Raw genomic sequence first — 18,388 nt, forward strand, 5'->3', positions numbered from 1 at the left:
ACACACTGACAAATGTAAGTCAATTCACAACAGTATCTTTAGGGGATGAGATATTTATATTTTTGGGGTCAAATCTATTATTTTATTGGCATAGAGAATTTCCAAAGGAAATTTCCTCTACCAATACCCATCAGTGTTTGCTTTACAACTTAGTTTTTGAGAACTATCTAGGGATCAAAAGGTTAAGTGACTTTGCCAGAGTCACACAAACAGTATTATCTTTCCAGAAATGGACTAGAATCCTGGTCTTTTATAAGTCTGAGATTAGCACTTTACTGATTTCTAAAGGAAAAAGAGCAACTTTCTGAAGAATACTAAATGGGTGGAGAGTCTAGTTAGAAATAAAAGATCTTCCTAATACTTTGGATTTCAGACAACAAATTCTCAATACAATGTATAAATAACATCATAATTCAGCTGTTCTCTCCTTTCAGAGCAAAATATATTTTTTTTTGCAAGGCTATGGGGTTAAGTGGCTTGCCCAAGGCCACACAGCTAGGTAATTATTAAGTGTCTGAGGCCAGATTTGAATTCAAGTACTCCTGACTCCGGGGCTGGTGCTCTATCCACTGCACCACCTAGCTGTCCCCAGAGCAAAATATTTTTACATGAGTTCTCTAAAGTGGAATACACAGCTCTCAATAAAAATTTAAAAATCGAGCAGGATCTAATAAACACTGTTGAAGAGAGATGAATATGAGAAATGATAAAATGGATAGTTTTATTCCACTATGAAATGACAGCAGAACTATAAGCACTCTGTGAAGATAGCAGAACTCTAAGGACAATTTACACATGATGATGTTAACACAAAAAAATATTTTTGAAAGTCTTCAGAACTCTGACGCAATGATAAACCACAAGTGGGGCATCTAAGTGATGCAGTGGATAGAGCACCAGCCCTGGATTTAAGAGGACCTGAGTTCAAATCCAACCTCAGGTACTTAATAATTAATCTAACTGGATGACCTTGGGCAAGTCACTTAACCCCATTGCCTTGCCAAAAAAAAAATGATAAACTACAAATTCAAAGGACTAAAGGTGAATTATGCCAGAGAGAGACTAAAACCCAGAACAGAACATTCATTTTTGGACCTCATCAATGTAGAAATTTGCTTTGCTGGACTATTTGTGTTTATTATGAGTTTTTTTTAATTGTTCAATGGAAGGGAAGGGACCAGGGCAGAGGGAGCTTTTATAAATGTTTATAAAATATTACTAAAGAAAAGATATAAATAATATTAAATTGAAAATCCTAAGGATGAACCAAGTATAGAAGTGATAATCATGGGAAATCCAATAACAAAAGGTATTCCAACAAGATGATAGGTGATAGGTTAAAAAAAATAAGAGATGAGAAAAGTTTAACTTTCAGTGCTAGAATTTTTTTTTCCCTTTTCATTCCCATCTTTTCATCCCATGGCATTCTGTGCCAAATTTGGGTCAAAATCTGAATTTCACAAGGGAGTAATTATAGCAGTAGTTTTTGTTAGTTTCTTTCTAACTAACCTACAAAGGAACCTAAAACAACTAAATAACAAATAAAACTTCAGAAAAGATGTATTTTTTCAATATAACATGTTCCCATACCAAAAGGGTTGGTATTGGATGATAGGACTAAGGAAGAGTTAATATAAGAAAACATGCAAATGTAAAGTCTCATGTACTTTAATAAAGCAATTAAAATATAAAAGTATCTCTAAACTCATATTTAATATTCTTTGGTACTTAGAAGTAAGCTAAGGAAGCTAGAATGAAGTATACTTACTAATAATCAGTCAGTATGCATTTATTAATGTTTACTATGTAATCAGGGCTGGGCATACAAAGAAAGGCAAAAAAACAATCCCTGCCCTCAAGGAACTCACAATCTAATGGGAGGAGAAACATGCAAATAATTAGGGACAGAAAAGTTACAGACAAGATGAATGGGAAGTAATTGAAATGAATAAAGAAGGGTTGGGAAGTAGATTTTATCTGGGACTTGATGGGAAGCCAGGAAGCAGAGATAAGGAGAGCAATCATTTCAGGCATAGTGGACTCAGGCTAAGTGAAAACACTAAGAGCTGAGAGCAATTAGGCCCATGTCACTGGTTTAAACAGTAGTTGGGGGGGGGGGGAATAGAGGGGGACTGTAAGGTATAAGAAGATTAGAAAGGCAGAGGTAGGAGTGGGAATAGCTCTGAATATGAGACACACTTTATATTTGTTCCTGAAAATGATAATGGGAGCCACTTTTTAGGTAAGATTTTCCCCTTTAAGAAAATCACTTTGGAGGCAGAATGGAGGATAGATTGGAGTGGAAAGAGATTTGTTGTAGGCAGATCGGCCAGAGGTTTTACAACAGTCCAGGAATGAATAAAGGCCTATATCAGGGTGGAAACAGTATCAGGGGAGAGAAGAGGGCAAAAGCAGATGTTGGCAACTAGTTAGATATAAGGGTTAGAGAGAGGATAACACATAGGTTGCCATCCTGGGAAGATGATACTGATCTTAACAGTAATTTAGAAGTTTGGAAGGGGAAAAAGATGTAGTGAAAAGATTGTGAGTTTGGTTTTGGACATTTCAAGTTTAAGATGTCTACAAGATATTCAGCTCAAGAAGTCTGATGGGCAGTTGAAGATGAGAGACTGAAGGTCAACAGAAGGGTTATAGGGCTGTATAAGTAGATCTAAAAATCATTTGCAGAGATGTTAATTGAATTTACAGAAGTTAATAGGGGATCATCAAGTAAAATAGTATAAAGAAGGGGGAAAAGGCCTCAGGACAGATCCCTGAGAAATATAACTAGAGTGAAGAACCAGCAAAGGAGACTGAAAAGGAGTGGTAAGATAGGAGGATAACCAGGAGAGAATAATGTCCTTATAATCTAAAGAGAACACCAAGATGAGGGTGACTGAAAGTGTCAAAAGGCTGAAAATCAATCAAGAAGGATCAGGGTTGAGAAAAAGTCACTGAATTTGGTATGGAGAATGGAAATCTATAGGGTAAGGGAAATTTAGAAAGAGAGCAGTTTGGGTTGAATGATGCTGTTGGAAGCCAGACTTTATAAAATTAAGAAAAAGAAAAGATGCTGAAGTCACCTATTTTATATTGTCTTCTCAGGGAAGTTAGTCACATAAGGCTAAAAAGATTTGGGGTAATAGGGATTGAAGAAGAAAGTGTGAGTTTTTTGAAAATGGAGGAGATTTGACATGTTTCTAGTTGTTGGGAGATAAGGAGAGATTAAGATAAATCAGAGTGTTGATGACAGAGGGAGCAATTTGCAGAAGGAGAAGGGATGGAGTGGGATGAAAGGTACACATAGAAGGGTTTGCCTTGGCAAGAATAGTCACTTTTTTTTTTGTTTTTTAATTTTTGCAAGGCAATGGGGTTAAGTGGCTTGCCCAAGGCCTCACAGCTAGGTAATTATTAAATGTCTGAGGCTGGATTTGAACTCAGGTACTCCTGACTTCAGGGCCGGTGCTCTATCCACTGCTCCACCTAGCTGCCCCCTTGAATGGTCACTTTTTTATGTGAGAACAGAGAAAAGGAGATAATGGCAGAAGGAATCTGAGTGGTACAAGATGAAAAAGAGAAGCGAGAAAATTCTTGGTGAATGGCCTCATTTTTTTGGTAAAATATAGGTAAGGTTCTCAGTAGAAAGGGTTAGGGAGAGTAAGCCATGAAAAGTTTGAGGAGGGATGAAAACAGAAGAGATGCTGTCTAAAAGGATTATCTAGCAGCAGCAAAAAGGCTCAGTTTAGGCTTTGTAACATAAATTTGTAGTGAACCCAGTCAGATCATTTGTGTTACCTCTTCAACCTTTGTTGAAGAATGTACAAAGGCAGTAGATGGTGGAAGTGATCCAAGGGTGAAGCTTTGTAGAGCACAACTGTCAGTACAATAAGAGGGTTGGTGGCTCAAGAAGACAGTCAAGACAGGGAAAGAAGAAATGCATAACTAATGAAGGGACTGAGAGAGAATTGAGAGTTCAGGGGAACAGAGATCTATAGGGTACATCATTTGGTCGGAATAGGAATATGAATCTCCCTTAATCACAATAGTTCAACTTGACTGGAAAGGCCCATATTTGGAGACTGTGATTATATAATCAATGTATATGATATATGCAACCAAACTGCCGGATGTGAAGTTCTTATTTGGGCATGAAAGCAGTTACCATTATATAACTTGTTTATAGTTGATAATACTTATGAAAGTCTTAGATTTGGCATGATGCTGGCTTTGTTTTAGGCCCCTGTAACTGTCCAGGCTAGGAGGCAGTCCAGACAGAACAGTTAGAACATTGCTTGTAGACAGCTGGCATGCAGAGCAGATAACTAATAACGCTGAGCAGAGTATAGCAGGCAATGGCAGATAGTGAGTAGACAGTGGGAGAAACAAAGTAGGAACTTGGGGAGTTGATAAGCAAACTTGGATTATGCAGATAGATTTATGTGTGGACTTGACCCTGCAGCCTCCCATCACCAAGGCTGTAAAATAAAAAGGTATATATGTCTCCAAATCTCCTTAGCCTTCTTTTGATCTCTCTGAATAAAGAACCTAGAAAGCCAATAAGGATGAGATTTGCTTGAAACATCCTGCTACCCTCGATTAGATAAGAATTTATGGGATTCATTTGCTATACACTGACCTATGCTTTATAAGGTCTCATTGTGAACAAAGAATAGGGTTTGGTATTAGATGGCAAAGGTAACTATGGAAGGCTAATAGATTATGATCAGACAAGAGATTTTCAGAGTTCATGAAAACAGGAGGGATACATTTGTGGGTGATGACAAGATCAAGATATGACCAACTTGTCTGTGGCTCCAGTGGGGAGAAAATGAATAGGTTGAGAAACCTGGGGGTTATGGTGTTTGATATATGTACATTGGAATATACATTGAGGGTAGGTAATCATAATAATTGATGATGATGATGATAACAATAATGGTAACACAAAACAAGAATCTTCCCAATTGGGCATTTAAGGGAAGATAAGAGATAAGAAAGGAACACATTTTTAACTCAAGTAATACAACATAACTTACTGAATGCAGAAGCAGGAGGAAAAAGCCAACAGCTAACAAGAACTAAATGATTTATAATTAACATCACCCTATAGTATAAGGTATACCTATTTAATGTGCCCATATTTATTAATTACTTTTATAGAGTTTACTAATCAATGATCTCTTCAAACCACTTATTCAACAGGAAGATTAATTAGGTTTTAGGAAGAAATATATCTTCTTAAGTATTAAGGTTTGGGCATGAAGAGAAAAACAGCAACATTAACCTGGATAGTAGGATTCTGGATGGGAGAATAGGCTGAAAAACATAAAAAAGAAAAACAAAACCCACTTGCACTAACTTATATCAATCTTGAAAAATCTAAGTTCTCTGTCTGGCAATTTTTCTGCACGATTTATTTTTTAAAATAAATATTTTATAAAACACTAATTTACCAGTTAGGAAAAATGTTTAAATTTTCAAAACTGGCTCGCTCTCTCTCCTCTTTGTTTGTTCCTTTGTTTCCATTTCTTTCCCTGAGTTTCCAGGAGAGGTATCATACTGTATTGCAGGCAGCAATGTATGCAATCAGAGGCATAAGCAAATTGGGATCAGAAGAAAAGATAACTGAGGGACTTCTACTCTTTCTGCTACTAAGTCAGACAGAGGTATTTGGCGAAAAAAGTCTCCTAAATACTGAGCTAGCTCTGACAATACTTGTGTCAAGCTTCCTGGACAAAACATTGCCAAGCTATACATCTCTGAGACCAACCTCTGCAGGATGCCAACCAGCTTTGTTAACTGATCTGTTCTCTGGATCCTGTCTCAATGAAGTCCTGGCTGTAATGCATTCATCTCCAAATGGACTCTGAAAGCCCCAGAAGAATCTGGGTCCTGAATAATTTTAAGGGGGGAATGATTCAGAGAAAAGATGTAGAGAATTGTGAATGTAGAAATTGGGTGGAGATATAAATTGACTACCATCTTCTCTTGAGATGTAACTTGACTACCATGGAAAAGATATAAAGAATTATTATTATAATAGAAGCAAAATTTTTAATTTTAAATGCTGCTAATCTTGTCAAATTGGGTGGAGATCCCCATTCTTGATGTAAATTGACTACCATTTATTCATTGTTTAATGTAAAATCCATATGCTGATTTCCTTAAGGTTCACCTTCTACCCAATTCTGGGTCCAGTAAGGGAAAGGGAGTTCAACTTTTTCCCTCTAGATAAGAGACAAGACATAAAAACCTGGACTGGTCTCCTGCTCAGGGCTGGCCAGTCTTCTCTGACTTGCTGGTCCAGCCAAGTCCAGCTTGACTGCACTTTTGTCTCTTTCTTTACCTACTATTTTTCTTATGTGTTTTAACTTCTTTTAATAAATTTTTATTTTCTTTCCAAAAAAAAAAAATTTCAAAACTGAACTATAATAGCCCACTAATTGGCTGCACATGAGCTGTTTCTATTTGCCTTTCAATGTAGTCAAGTAACACTTCAGCTTCCTTAGCTTTGCTTGGATCTTCTTCCAGTAACTCTTCAACAAGTGTTTGATCATCTGAAATGTTGCAAATAGGCACAGATGTTTAAGGATGCATTTACCCCTGGAAATCCATCATCTAAACTATAACCAAATAAGGCTATATTTAATTCAACTTTAACACAATTTGGCATATCATCATCACTGGTCTGGATTCCCTACCAACTCCCTCTCTTTGTTGATCTAATACAGTTCCATTCAGGTTCCCTGGACACAGACATTGGTAATAGAGCTAAATTCAATTCTGCAACCTAGAGATCCATTCCTAAGCTTTCTACAATTAAAAATGACCATGTCATTGCCTTTGAGTTGTGTCTTCCATTATTTATGTTAGTTTTAAAAATATTAGTTACCTGGTAAAATTCTTTGAGTTTTATTAATTTGGAGTACGTAGTCTTGAAAAGAAATGCTCATGTCAGAATCTATCCAGGTAGAAAATGCACTTAAAACCATTTCTGTCTTTCTATGACTATAAAGATAAAAATAATCACTATACTAAACTTCAAACCATGTGATATTAAATATAACAATAAAAAATATTTCAAGCTTTTTAGAGAATAAATTCATACCGAAATCGCAATTCATTGTTTAGTGCTTCAGCTATATCTCGCCTCTGTAATGCCCGGATTTCTTCTTCATCTAAGTCAGTCTTTCTTGATTGGGGGATATATTTTGCCTTCATATGTTGCTTAATTTCTTCATATTTTTTTTCAAGACGAACAAAATATTCATTAAGAGAATCTAGGTTGACAGATTCTTCCATGGTCATGCCTTAATTAAGAAGGCAAACAAAATTATACCACCTATTTCTGGAACTTCTAGCATGTCAAACAGCAAGTCTAAAGAAATATTAATCAAACTGCTCAATTTTTTTAAAACATGGAAAAGATAACATAACTTCAATAATAAGGCAAGAAGATCATAAATCAGTATTAATAATTAATAAAAAGTTAATATTTCAACAAATCAAATCCAGAAACACATCTGAAAAATAATCCATTATGATCAAAGACATATCAGAAATCAAAGAGTGACCAAATTAAATTTATGAGAATAAGTTTCAAAGACAGTTTACATGTACCAAAACTAGGAAATAATTCAACAAACCGTAACATTAATGCAGTGGAAATACACTGTAATAAGTATTACATTATAAGAAATGACAAATATAAGTAACACAAAGAAATACAGGAGTAATGCAAAGAAAAGAAAAAACAATAACAACAGCTGATATTTATATAGTGTTTAAGGTTTGCAAATCACTTTATATAATCTGTCCCCAAAATTTCTGTACCTTAAAACAACAAAGACTTTTGAGACTCCTTATGGATATGATCTTATTTGATGAACTCTACCACCTTATGAGGGTGGTTATTTTTTGTTTTTTTTGCAAGGCAATGGGGTTAAGTGGCTTGCCCATGGTTACACAGCTAGGTAATTATTAAGTGTCTGAGACCCGATTTGAACTCAGGTCCTCCTGACTCCAGGGCTGGTGCTCTATATACTGTACCACCTATTAATCAGATTTTATAGATGAGGAAAATAATGCTCAAAGAAAATAAGTAACTTGCCCAGAGTCATACTTGTCAGAAATGAAATTCAAATTCAGTTCTCCATTTTCAATCTCTGCTCTTTCCATTATACCATACTACCATACTGACTATGATTATGTCAGTAATAATAAAATCACAATCTTGACAAAAATCCAAAAAGGTAAGAAAAGATTTTGAAAAGGGAAAATTTTGTTAATGTTTAAATATTTATTATTTATAAATGTTTTAAATAAACTACAAATAATATGTTTATATTTCCATGTACTTTTTGATTGTTCTTAATATTTATTTTGAACGTTATTTTTTTTGATAGTGAAGTTTATAATTTAAAAACTGATAAATAAAAATGTGACATGTGGAGTTTACTGGGAATAAATAGAAAATGCAACAACTTTCGATTATAGTCTGCCAAAACACTCTATCAGTTAACAAAAACTAAAGACATTTATCAATAAAGCAGGTGGTCAGGAGAGGCTCATTTGGACAGGAACAAAAGCAACAATCTCTGGGAAAGGGCAAAAGAGAAGAAAAGGGAGGGGAGAAATATTACCTGTAGTGTGGCAAAGAGATCAATTATTTACTGAATGAGATAGTTTCTAGGTTCCTTTGGTTTCCTCATTAAAACATATTATTTACATTGGTTATACTTCTTAAGAAATGGCTTTAATCTAGGTCAGTCATCTCCTATCCATTTCCCTTTTTTTCAACATCAAAGGCCTTACATCTTACACTCTGCCATGTTCTCTCTGTTGATCTCCTTGTTATTCCTCAAACAAGATACTCCCATCTCCTGATCCTGGATATTTTCAATGGCTATCCCTGTATTCCTGAAGTGTCCTCCCTCATCATCTTTGCCTCTTGGCTTCCCTGGCTTCCCTCAAGTTTAGTTAAAATTCCATCTTCTACAAGAAGGCTAATTATAGTGCCTTCCTTGAGTATTTCTAGTTTATCCTCTATATACCTTATTTGTACATAGTTCTATTCATTAAGACTGAGTTTCTTGAGAGTAGGATCTGTCTTCAACTTTCCTTGTAGTACAAGAACTTAACACAATGGCAGGAACATATTAAATTGCTTAATAAATGTTTTACTGAGTGACTAAATAGGTCATGTTCAAGCTATCCTAATTGCATGACATAATCTTTGTTTTTTCATTTTTAGTCTTTCTTTTATTTTTGAATTAGTGAACCCAGGGTCAAAGAGTCAATTATAGAGATTCTTACATTAGTGAAGCAGGATTACTCAGTGATCTAAACCTGCTAGAAGAGCAGGGCAGAGAGGTTGAAAGAAGAGAAGAGTCTTACTGGTTTCTTGGGTTCTTTTAGCTTTCAGCTTGGCAGAAATGAAGCTGCATGATGCTAACCTCTCTTCAGATTAACTGAAGAGAGAGAGAGACTTTTTTTGGTTTGTTTTGTTTTTTAAGTTTTTTTGCAAGGCAAATAGGGTTAAGTGGCTTGCCCAAGGCCACACAGCTAGGTAATTATCAAGTGTCTGAGGCCGAATTTGAACTCAGGTACTCCTGACTCCAGGGCCAGCGCTCTATCCACTGCACCACCTAGCCTCCCTGAGAGAAAGACAGGGAAGAAATTCAGTGAGGAGCACCTAGGTGATGCAGTGGATAGAGCACCATCCCCGAGTTCAAATTTGACCTCAGACACTTAATACTAGCTGTGTGACCTTGGGCAAGTCACTTAAGTCCACTGTCTTGCAACAATCAAAAAGAAAGACATATGAGAGGACCCTACCACTAACTTGCTTCATCAGAGCCCTTGGGGAATTTCCCTATGGATGAGATCCAGGACTCTCACCTGAGTTAAGTTATCTTGCTCCCAATAGAACTAATTTGTATTATCTGGTATACATTCTCCTATGTCTGCTTTGATTTTTGCTGTGTTATCAAGTTGGATGAATTCTTCTTTGTTTTTTTTCAATGTGTTCATTGTGGAACTGTTATTTGGTGGGGAGTCAAGTCTTGAATATAAAGCTTGGTGCCCCTTTTTCACTACTAATGAATGCTAATAAATTTAACTTGGACCTTAACATTACTTCCCATACACTAGTAATACTTAAGGAATCAGATAGAAAAAGTTCTTTTCTGGTACCTCCTCCTTTCTCTAAAAATAGAGGACACCCTGAGGCCCCAATCTTCTGCTTCCTCTCCTGAAAAGATTTAAAGTCTTTCTTTGAAAAAAGGCAGCTAGGTGGTGCAGTGGATAAAACACCGGTCCTGGAGTCAGGAGGAACTGAGTTCAAATGTGGCCTCAGTCACTTTTGATACTTACTACCTGTCTAACTTTGGGCAAGTCACTTAACCCCATTGCCCCCAAAAGCCTCCCCCCAAAAAATAACAGAAAAGAAAAAGGTGGAGGGAGAAGATGGAAGAGATATCTATTCTTGCATCCCTATGAGCAACTCACAACACCCCCTTGCTAAAGAGTAAAAAGTTTAGCTCCTTGCACTAATATTCAATAGGGTGAAAATACAGAGGCAAATGATTCAAGAAAGACACCAAAATCATTGATGGGCTAATTCTTGTCTTTTAAAATAAAATCAACCAATTTCTTTTTTTTTTTAATGTGTGAAGTTAGTAGCCTCCATTTAAGGCCTAAAAAAACTTTTCTCAAGGAATTTATGATATATAGGTGTGAGACTTGACTCCTCTCATTTCCTACTGCTAAATATATTTACCTACATGTTTTTCCAGTTATATCCTGAACCCATTTAGTATTGAAATCAAAAAGTATCAAATGACATGTTGATGTAATTTGGAAGATCCTAGTGAGTTCTTTAATTTTGCTACCTCCTCTATCCTTTGCAACAGAAGATGGCAAATAAGTTGCAGTTATTTTTAAGATAATATTTTGCTAAGGCCTATCACTGTAGTCTAACAAGACTTCACTCAACTGAAACTGCTCCCTCCAAAGTTACCAATGATCTTTTTTTTTTTTTTAGGTTTTTGCAAGGCAAATGGGGTTAGGTGGTTTGCCCCAGGCCACACAGCTAGGTAATTATTAAGTGTCTGAGACCAGATTTGAACCCAGGTACTCCTGACTCCAGGGCCGGTGCTCTATCCACTGCGCCACCTAGCTGCCCCCCCAATGATTTCTTAATTGCCTACTCTAGCATCCTTTCCTCAGTCCTAATCCTTGATCTCTATTCAGCATTTGACACAGGAGACCACCTTCTTCCTCTAAAGCACAATTAATCCTTCTTTGAGTTCTTGAATCACTGCTCTCTCTTGAACTCTCCTACCTATCTGTAAACTTCTTCTCCAGCCTCCAAATGTGGGTGTTCTCTGAAGTTTTGTCCTCTTCTTTCTTATCATCAACTCTTTTGGTGGTCTCATCAATTCCAATGGGTTATAAAGGTGACTACCAGATCTATACATACAGTTTCTCTCCTGAGCTGTAATCCCAAATCACCAACTGCCTCCTGTATAGTTTCAATTTCAAATTGGGAGTCTTACAGGCATTTTAAACTCAATATATTAAAAACAAAAAATCACTTTTCCCCTACTGGTACCAAACCTAGCCATTTCCAAATTGCCCTATTTCTATTGATAGCAGCAGCATCCTTTCAGTCATCCAGAAGTGAATAACTTTGGAGTCGTTTCCCATGACTTCTTCTCTCCCAGCTTTAATCATCTTATTGGTCTCCTAACCGTAAATTCCTTTCATTCTCCAATTCCTACTCCGCACATCTGCCAAGTTGATATTACTAAAACATATCATTCAACAAAACTCTTCTATTGAAGAAGTTCCAGGGTTTCTTCATTTCCTTTAGGGTTCAACTCTTCCGTTCGGCATTTAAAGTCTTTTATAATTTGGCTCCAATCTAGCTTTCCAGTATTATCTTTCATTGGACTATTTCATGAACATTCAAGTCAAACTGAACTCAAAATCATCTCTCATCTTTGTGTATCCATACAGCAGTATAGCCTCTATTCCTGGAATGCACTCCACTTTTTAAAAACCCTGACTTCCTTCTAAACTCTGTTCAAATGCTGCCTCCTATATAAGTCCTTTTCCACACAGACTCCCATCCAGTACATGCCATGAAATGTCTCAATAAAAACTGCAATAAAGAGAAACTGAGGTACAAGGTTCTAAAAACTGTCAATTTATTAGCCAGGCTAGCAACTAATAATAAATAAGGTCAAAGATATATCTGACAAAGCAGCATTTTTATAGTTAGTTACAAGTGATACAAACTAAGACTATCATTACTGTATAGCAATTATACAGTATAGTTTGCTGTATAGTACTGTATAGTAAAAATGTATGCCCAAAGGTAAAGGGTGGGCATACATTTTGCTTAATCATGTTGACTCTACAAGAGGGGCTTTCCCAGAATCTATGACAATGGGGACAACACAGAGTTAATCAACATCTCCTGGAAATTTCCTTGTTAACTACTGCCCAGCACCAGAAAGGCCCAGTATGAGAGAAAAACATACCCCAGAGGGCATCTTCCTTATATCCCTCCTCCTTTTCAAGGCATTAAGTCCAATGGTATGGAGCATGAAGTCTTAAGAGGCTCTACCACCCGAGAGTTATCAAGTCTGAATTGAGTCTATACATATTGATTCCAGTGATTAACTATATCCTTTATTATTTATTCAATCAATAATCTGAATTTTATATAAGTTATTTTATATTCAATCTGTATGTTTGTTTTATTTACATATGTTTAGATATCAGTTTTCCAAGTGGACTGCAAGCTCCTTGAAACCCAGAAATTTTTTTGTCTGCTCTAAGTTCAGCCCTAAATGATTAGGGGAATCTTGAATTAAAAGCAAAACTCTCTGCATGTTCAAGTCACTAGCTGGACTTGGGGGGATGGAAAGGGAGGGCCTGTTCCTTGTGCTGTTCCCTGCTGCCATCTGTCCCACTCTCTTGACAGTGTCTCTAAGAACAGGTCCCCCTCCCCATTTTGCCCTGCAGTTAATATTTTTAGATATTCTAAAAACCATGTGATTTGTAGTAATTTCTGCTCCTTTTTCTGTTACTCTGTCATCACCAATGAAGACGTAAAAGGGAATCCTCACAGGCCTGAAAGTAAATTTCATTTTCTTTATTTTATAGACTTGTTGAAAGTCTTTCTTGGCATGACATCCTGAATTTAATATAACACTAAAGAAAGTAATTGAGTGCAATATAATTTCAAAATCATTCAAATATTTATTTTACAGGCTTCTATTCTATCTTAGCCAACCAGACTATACACTCTTCAAGGGTTTTCTATGTCTTCTGATATTTTTGTTTTTTCTTAGAATCCATTGCATAAAATGGACTCTTATGCTATAAAAGTATACTTTTTTAAGGCAAGTCTATAATTACCCAGAATTTCATCTATGTGAATTTAACATGTTACAAAGGGAAACAGTCCAAACATCTCACTTTTTACTAAATTAGTTATTTATTAAATTAAATAGTAAATAAGATACCCTACCTGGAATGTGCCTTGAAGGATTTATGGCATCCCTGAGACATTTTATTTCTTTTGCAGAGCTCTTTGTCTTAACTTCTCTTAATTTCTCTAGTTGCATTTGAATCATTGAGGAATTAGCTTCAATAACCCTTATCCTGAAGGAAAAAAAAAGGATTTCTTCCAAATGATTCAATTCTTTGGATCACCAGAATTACTTAAATAAAAATTGGTTAAATAATTAATTTTACTCTGAATTGCTATTTTATTCAGTTACTTTGAATTTGGGTTATTAGTTTCAGATGATACTTAAGTTTATTATAGGTGAGCAATCACTAAATGATGCCTTGAAAAAGTAAACTAACTTCACTTTTTCTCATTATAATTGTTAAAAAAAAAATCCCAATGCTAGAAAGCATGAATTCAAGCATGCACTGGGTAATAACCTAGTCCCAAAGTTCTGAATAGTCAAAACCTTAACCTAAAACTTCTTGCTTTATATGCTTATCTATGAAATCAACTTTTTTTTAACAAAACCTTTTCTATTTCATATATATATATATATATATATATGTATATGTATATGTATATATTCACAAACTACAGACTAATCATGCCCACTATATGCCTCACTCTTGTCTTCCTTTTAGATGAATCATGTTTTGATGCTTTGGTGATTCACAGTCATATAGCATCTGCCAGAAGTGTACTGAAGTGAAAAGATGGTCTTTTTTTTTCAGAGGAACTGCCAAAATTTTGTTTCCTTTTGTTTGTTAAACCTCAACCATATTTTCTGACATAACTTTTGCCATTTTTATCAATCTTTGCTGTGACATTACCAATTATCAAAGTATAAGTTAACTTGGTTTGGGAGATCTTCGCAAGCTCTTTACAGAAATCCTGTATTTCCTTTTTTCCTTCAACAGATGGCACATAAGCCACAATTATCTTAATGACAAGTCTTCATTTATTCTCATCATGAAAACTGTAAGACAAGGCAACAAAGGATCTAAAGAAAGGTTTCTTAAAACCAATTTTATTGACTCTTATTTTTCCTCTCCAAGTAGTTAGCCTTCCATTTAGCTGTAACTTAATAAGAACAGCTATCCCTTTATATTGTGCCTCAAGGTTTGCAAAGCACTTGAAATAATTCATCTCATTTGATCCTCATCACAACACTGGGAGATTATTTATCCCCATTTTACAGATGAGGATTCTGAGATAAATAGTGTTTAAGTTATTTGCCCATGTTCTGCTATTAGACTGAATTTGAATTTAGGTCTTCTTGATTTCAGGTTCAGCATTCTGTGGCAGCAGCTAGCTGCCTACTCATTGTCTTCTGGGTTCATGCGTTGTGAGAAAATCAGTAAAGATATGAGTTCAGATTTTCCAATAGTATGTCACTGGATAAAGATTTCATATTTAAAGTACTCAGAAACACTGTACACCCTAACAGCAACATGAGAGTGTTGATCAACCTTAATGGACTTGCTCATACCAACAGGGCAACAATAAGGCACAATTTTGGGATAACTGCAATGGAGAATGCCATCTTTATCCTGAGAAAGAATTGTGGAGTTTGAACAAAAACCAAAGACTATTACCTTTAATTTAAAAAATTATGTAATTCTGCTATATCTCATACTATATGTTTCTTCCTTAAAGATATGATTTCTCTCTCATCACATTCAACTTAGATCAATGCACAGTATGGAATAAAGTAAAGATTAACAAACTGCCTTCTGTGTGGGGGTGGGGAAAGGGAAGCAAGATTGGGGGAAAAATTTTAAAACTCAAAATAAATAAAATCTTTCTAAAAAAATAAAAAAGTTAAATATGAAAAAAGTACTCAGACTTATATTAATCAATGTGATTAAAAAGTACTTAATTCTAAGCATTTGCAGACATCTTCTGTGATTAAACCATCAATGCGGATATAAAAGTCAGGTCTCACAAAATAAATTCTTCTAAAACTTTTTTCCTTTATTAAATAAAGTTAATACAAAATTAAGTATGATGGCAAGAATGTGTTTCTCCAGGTTGTTTGCCCCTTCAATGCAACTTTTCTTATGATAGTAAGTATGGAAAAGGATAATGGAAATTTTGCAAGCTGGTTCAAGATTTTTCAATGCTGATTTAAAACTCCTTAAAAAGCTGATTTACTGGCAATTTTCCAGAGCACCTCAAAACATTTACTTGAGAAAATTTCACAAGAATGAGCATTCTGATTATATGTTATTAATCTGCGCACACTTCAGAATTAAAGCCCTTTTTGTGTAGATTATACTGTCAGATTCAGAATTATAACTAAACCAAATCTGTGAAAAATTACCTATGAAAAAAAAATAATTTCCCAAATTGATTTTATAACATCCCACCCAGTAATATCACACCTTACTATAAAGGATATCATAAAATTCTCAAAATTTAAATAAATTAAATTCACTTTAATTTAAATAGATGCATGCCTATATACATGGAATGTATTACTTTCATGAGGTAGATAAGAACAGTAATACCAACATTAATATAACAATAACACCAACAAAAAAAGGTAAAGAATCACACTAAACTACAGCTGTGTTGCATAATTGTCATGTAATCATTAATTTATATGATCCTTTAATCTAAGTAAGTGAACTTACTTTGTTTCAAGTTGGACTACTCTTTTCCTATGATATACCAGTGTTGTAGGCTCTGCTGACAGGACTTTCAGCTTTCCATGAAGATAAAATGCATTTCTTTGGCCTTCCTTTATTGTCTCAATGAATGAATCATATTCTTGTTTGATTGAAGTAAGAATAGTTTTGTATGCGCTGACATGCTCTATTATCTGAAAACATTATTTTCCTGACTATGGTACTAAAATTCATTCTAAGAGAACATAAAACAAAAGCCTTGCAAACAGCATCACAGATCACTTTGAAATGATATGAGATTATAATGAGAATTCTACAGGTAAATATTTAGCAAATTTAAACTGTAACTGGATTTTTAAATTTATCACCATCATTTGCTTGAGCACCTGCTTGGCAAACCATTTGACTCGTAGGTATTGTTAAGGGAGTGGGGAGAAATGCAAAAGACCGAGAAAACAGTCTTTATCTTTAAAGATCTTATGCTGGGGAAAAAACTGAATACACACTCTATAGCTAGCTAAAGCTGATTATCAGGCTGTTGGGGTTTTTTTGATTCTGGACTTCAAATCTTAGTTATAAAGCATACTTGTTTTTCTTTCCCCAAGTTTTCTTATAAAGTAAAAATATAAAAAAAGCAAAATCCAGGTGGAATTTTTCTTTTCTCAAGCTGTTCCAAGCAAAGTCATTTAAAATATTTTGAACAAAAAAGTGTAGTTCCTGAGTTGCTACACAAGAGTCAAAAATAAAACTGTTTGTGGATGTTTAGCATTTGAAACTTTTGACGACAACAACAACAAACTTTAAAAGAACTTTTCAGTGCTATATTTTTAGTTAGGTGAATTTTATAATGCCTAAAGTATTTTCTTTTCTGCCTTAGTCAAAAAAACCTAAGTTGTTGCCTAAGTGCTAGACTCTGGTGACCAGAGATGTCTAAAATCATCACTGTATCTTTAAGATAGATTTTGTTATTTTATCCTCAAATATTGTTATCCTAAAATGAAATTTTGTTTTATGGCATATTTTAATCTGTAAGTTCAAAAGGAGCAATCTCCTTTTAAAAAGTAGGAAGGTATACTTCTTGAATAAATGAAAACTCTCTATTTGTGAACCTAACTTCAAAAGACAAAAAAAATACCACGTACTATGCCCGATTATTTTACAAGTCAGTAAGAGTGATGTTTCTATGTGGTAGGTGGGTAAAAATTACTTCTACAAATTCAGAAACTTCTTTTTAAAAAACTGACAGTCTAATTATCACAGTCAAGCACGCACAGTAATGACATCTTGTCCAACTGTACAATATATGAGAAATAAGCCAGACGCAATTGAGTAACAATTACAAAAGACAATAGTGGCTTTTTAAATATGAGATCTCCTTTAATCATGAATCATAGGATCCTTTAATACTGTGCTGGCTGCACAGAGTGTTCTCCTTAATCAGTCAGTATTAAGTTAAGTAAAAGCTATTCTCTCTAGAGTTAATTCAAGTATCTAACACTCCCTAAGGCAGTGGAGAAAGTACCATTCATGGAGTCATGAAGACTTAAGTTCAAATCCAGTCTCAGACAACTTACTAGCTTATGTGACTCTAGGTAAGTCATTTAACCCTGTTTGACCTCAGTTTCCTCATCTATAAAATGAGCTGGAGAAGGAAATGTATCTTTGCCATGAAGACCTCAAATGGGGGGTCACAAGAGTCAGACACAACTGAGATGACTGAACAAAAACAATAAACACTCTGTGTTCCTGATTTGTCCATTATTACCACAAAATTATTCATCAGAGATTTAAACTTTTAATTCTCACATGAGACATCATGATGTAGAGAATCTAAAGCTGGCCTTGGAACCAGGATGTTCTGAGTTCAGGTCTTGTCATTGGCACACACTGGCTGTGTGACCCTAGAAAAGTCACCTAACTTCCTATTTCTCAAAACAACCCTCTAATTAGCACTATAAATGGCAGAGAAGGTACTGACTAACATTGGGCTGGAATGAGAGTCTTCATCTGCTAAAGAGCCCACAGGTCCCTTTCTCCTATCATAGGATAGGAATTACACTGGATGCTAGTGATACAAAACAAAGGTCTCCTGCCTTCAAGATTACATTCTACTAGGGAGAAGCATCTCATCCACAGATGAGCAAAAAACAAGTAGTCTCAGGGGGCAACTTTCACTGTTGAAAGTGGGGAAGGTCAGTAAAATTTAGTGTAGGAGCTAGCATTTGACCTG

General features: G+C 35.2%; 1 protein-coding gene across 4 annotated transcripts in view; it reads right to left on the minus strand.

Annotated features, from left to right (window-relative positions):
• The window catches only part of CLHC1 (clathrin heavy chain linker domain containing 1), a 57,318-nt gene that overhangs the window by 31,561 nt on the left and 7,369 nt on the right, over window positions 1-18,388 (minus strand). For 3 of the 4 annotated variants that reach the window (XM_074206367.1, XM_074206351.1, XM_074206358.1), the window contains 5 exons: window positions 16,165-16,352; window positions 13,544-13,677; window positions 7,109-7,310; window positions 6,893-7,029; window positions 6,473-6,557 (listed from right to left, as the gene is read on the minus strand). In XM_074206367.1, coding sequence (XP_074062468.1) covers window positions 6,473-6,557; window positions 6,893-7,029; window positions 7,109-7,310; window positions 13,544-13,677; window positions 16,165-16,352 — 746 coding nt within the window. The remainder of the gene's footprint in view (window positions 1-6,472; window positions 6,558-6,892; window positions 7,030-7,108; window positions 7,311-13,543; window positions 13,678-16,164; window positions 16,353-18,388) is intronic. The other variant, XM_074206374.1, reaches the window with a different exon arrangement.

Source organism: Macrotis lagotis, chromosome 1 (assembly GCF_037893015.1).
Source record: "Macrotis lagotis isolate mMagLag1 chromosome 1, bilby.v1.9.chrom.fasta, whole genome shotgun sequence".
In the NCBI taxonomy this organism is placed as follows: Eukaryota; Metazoa; Chordata; class Mammalia; order Peramelemorphia; family Peramelidae; genus Macrotis; species Macrotis lagotis.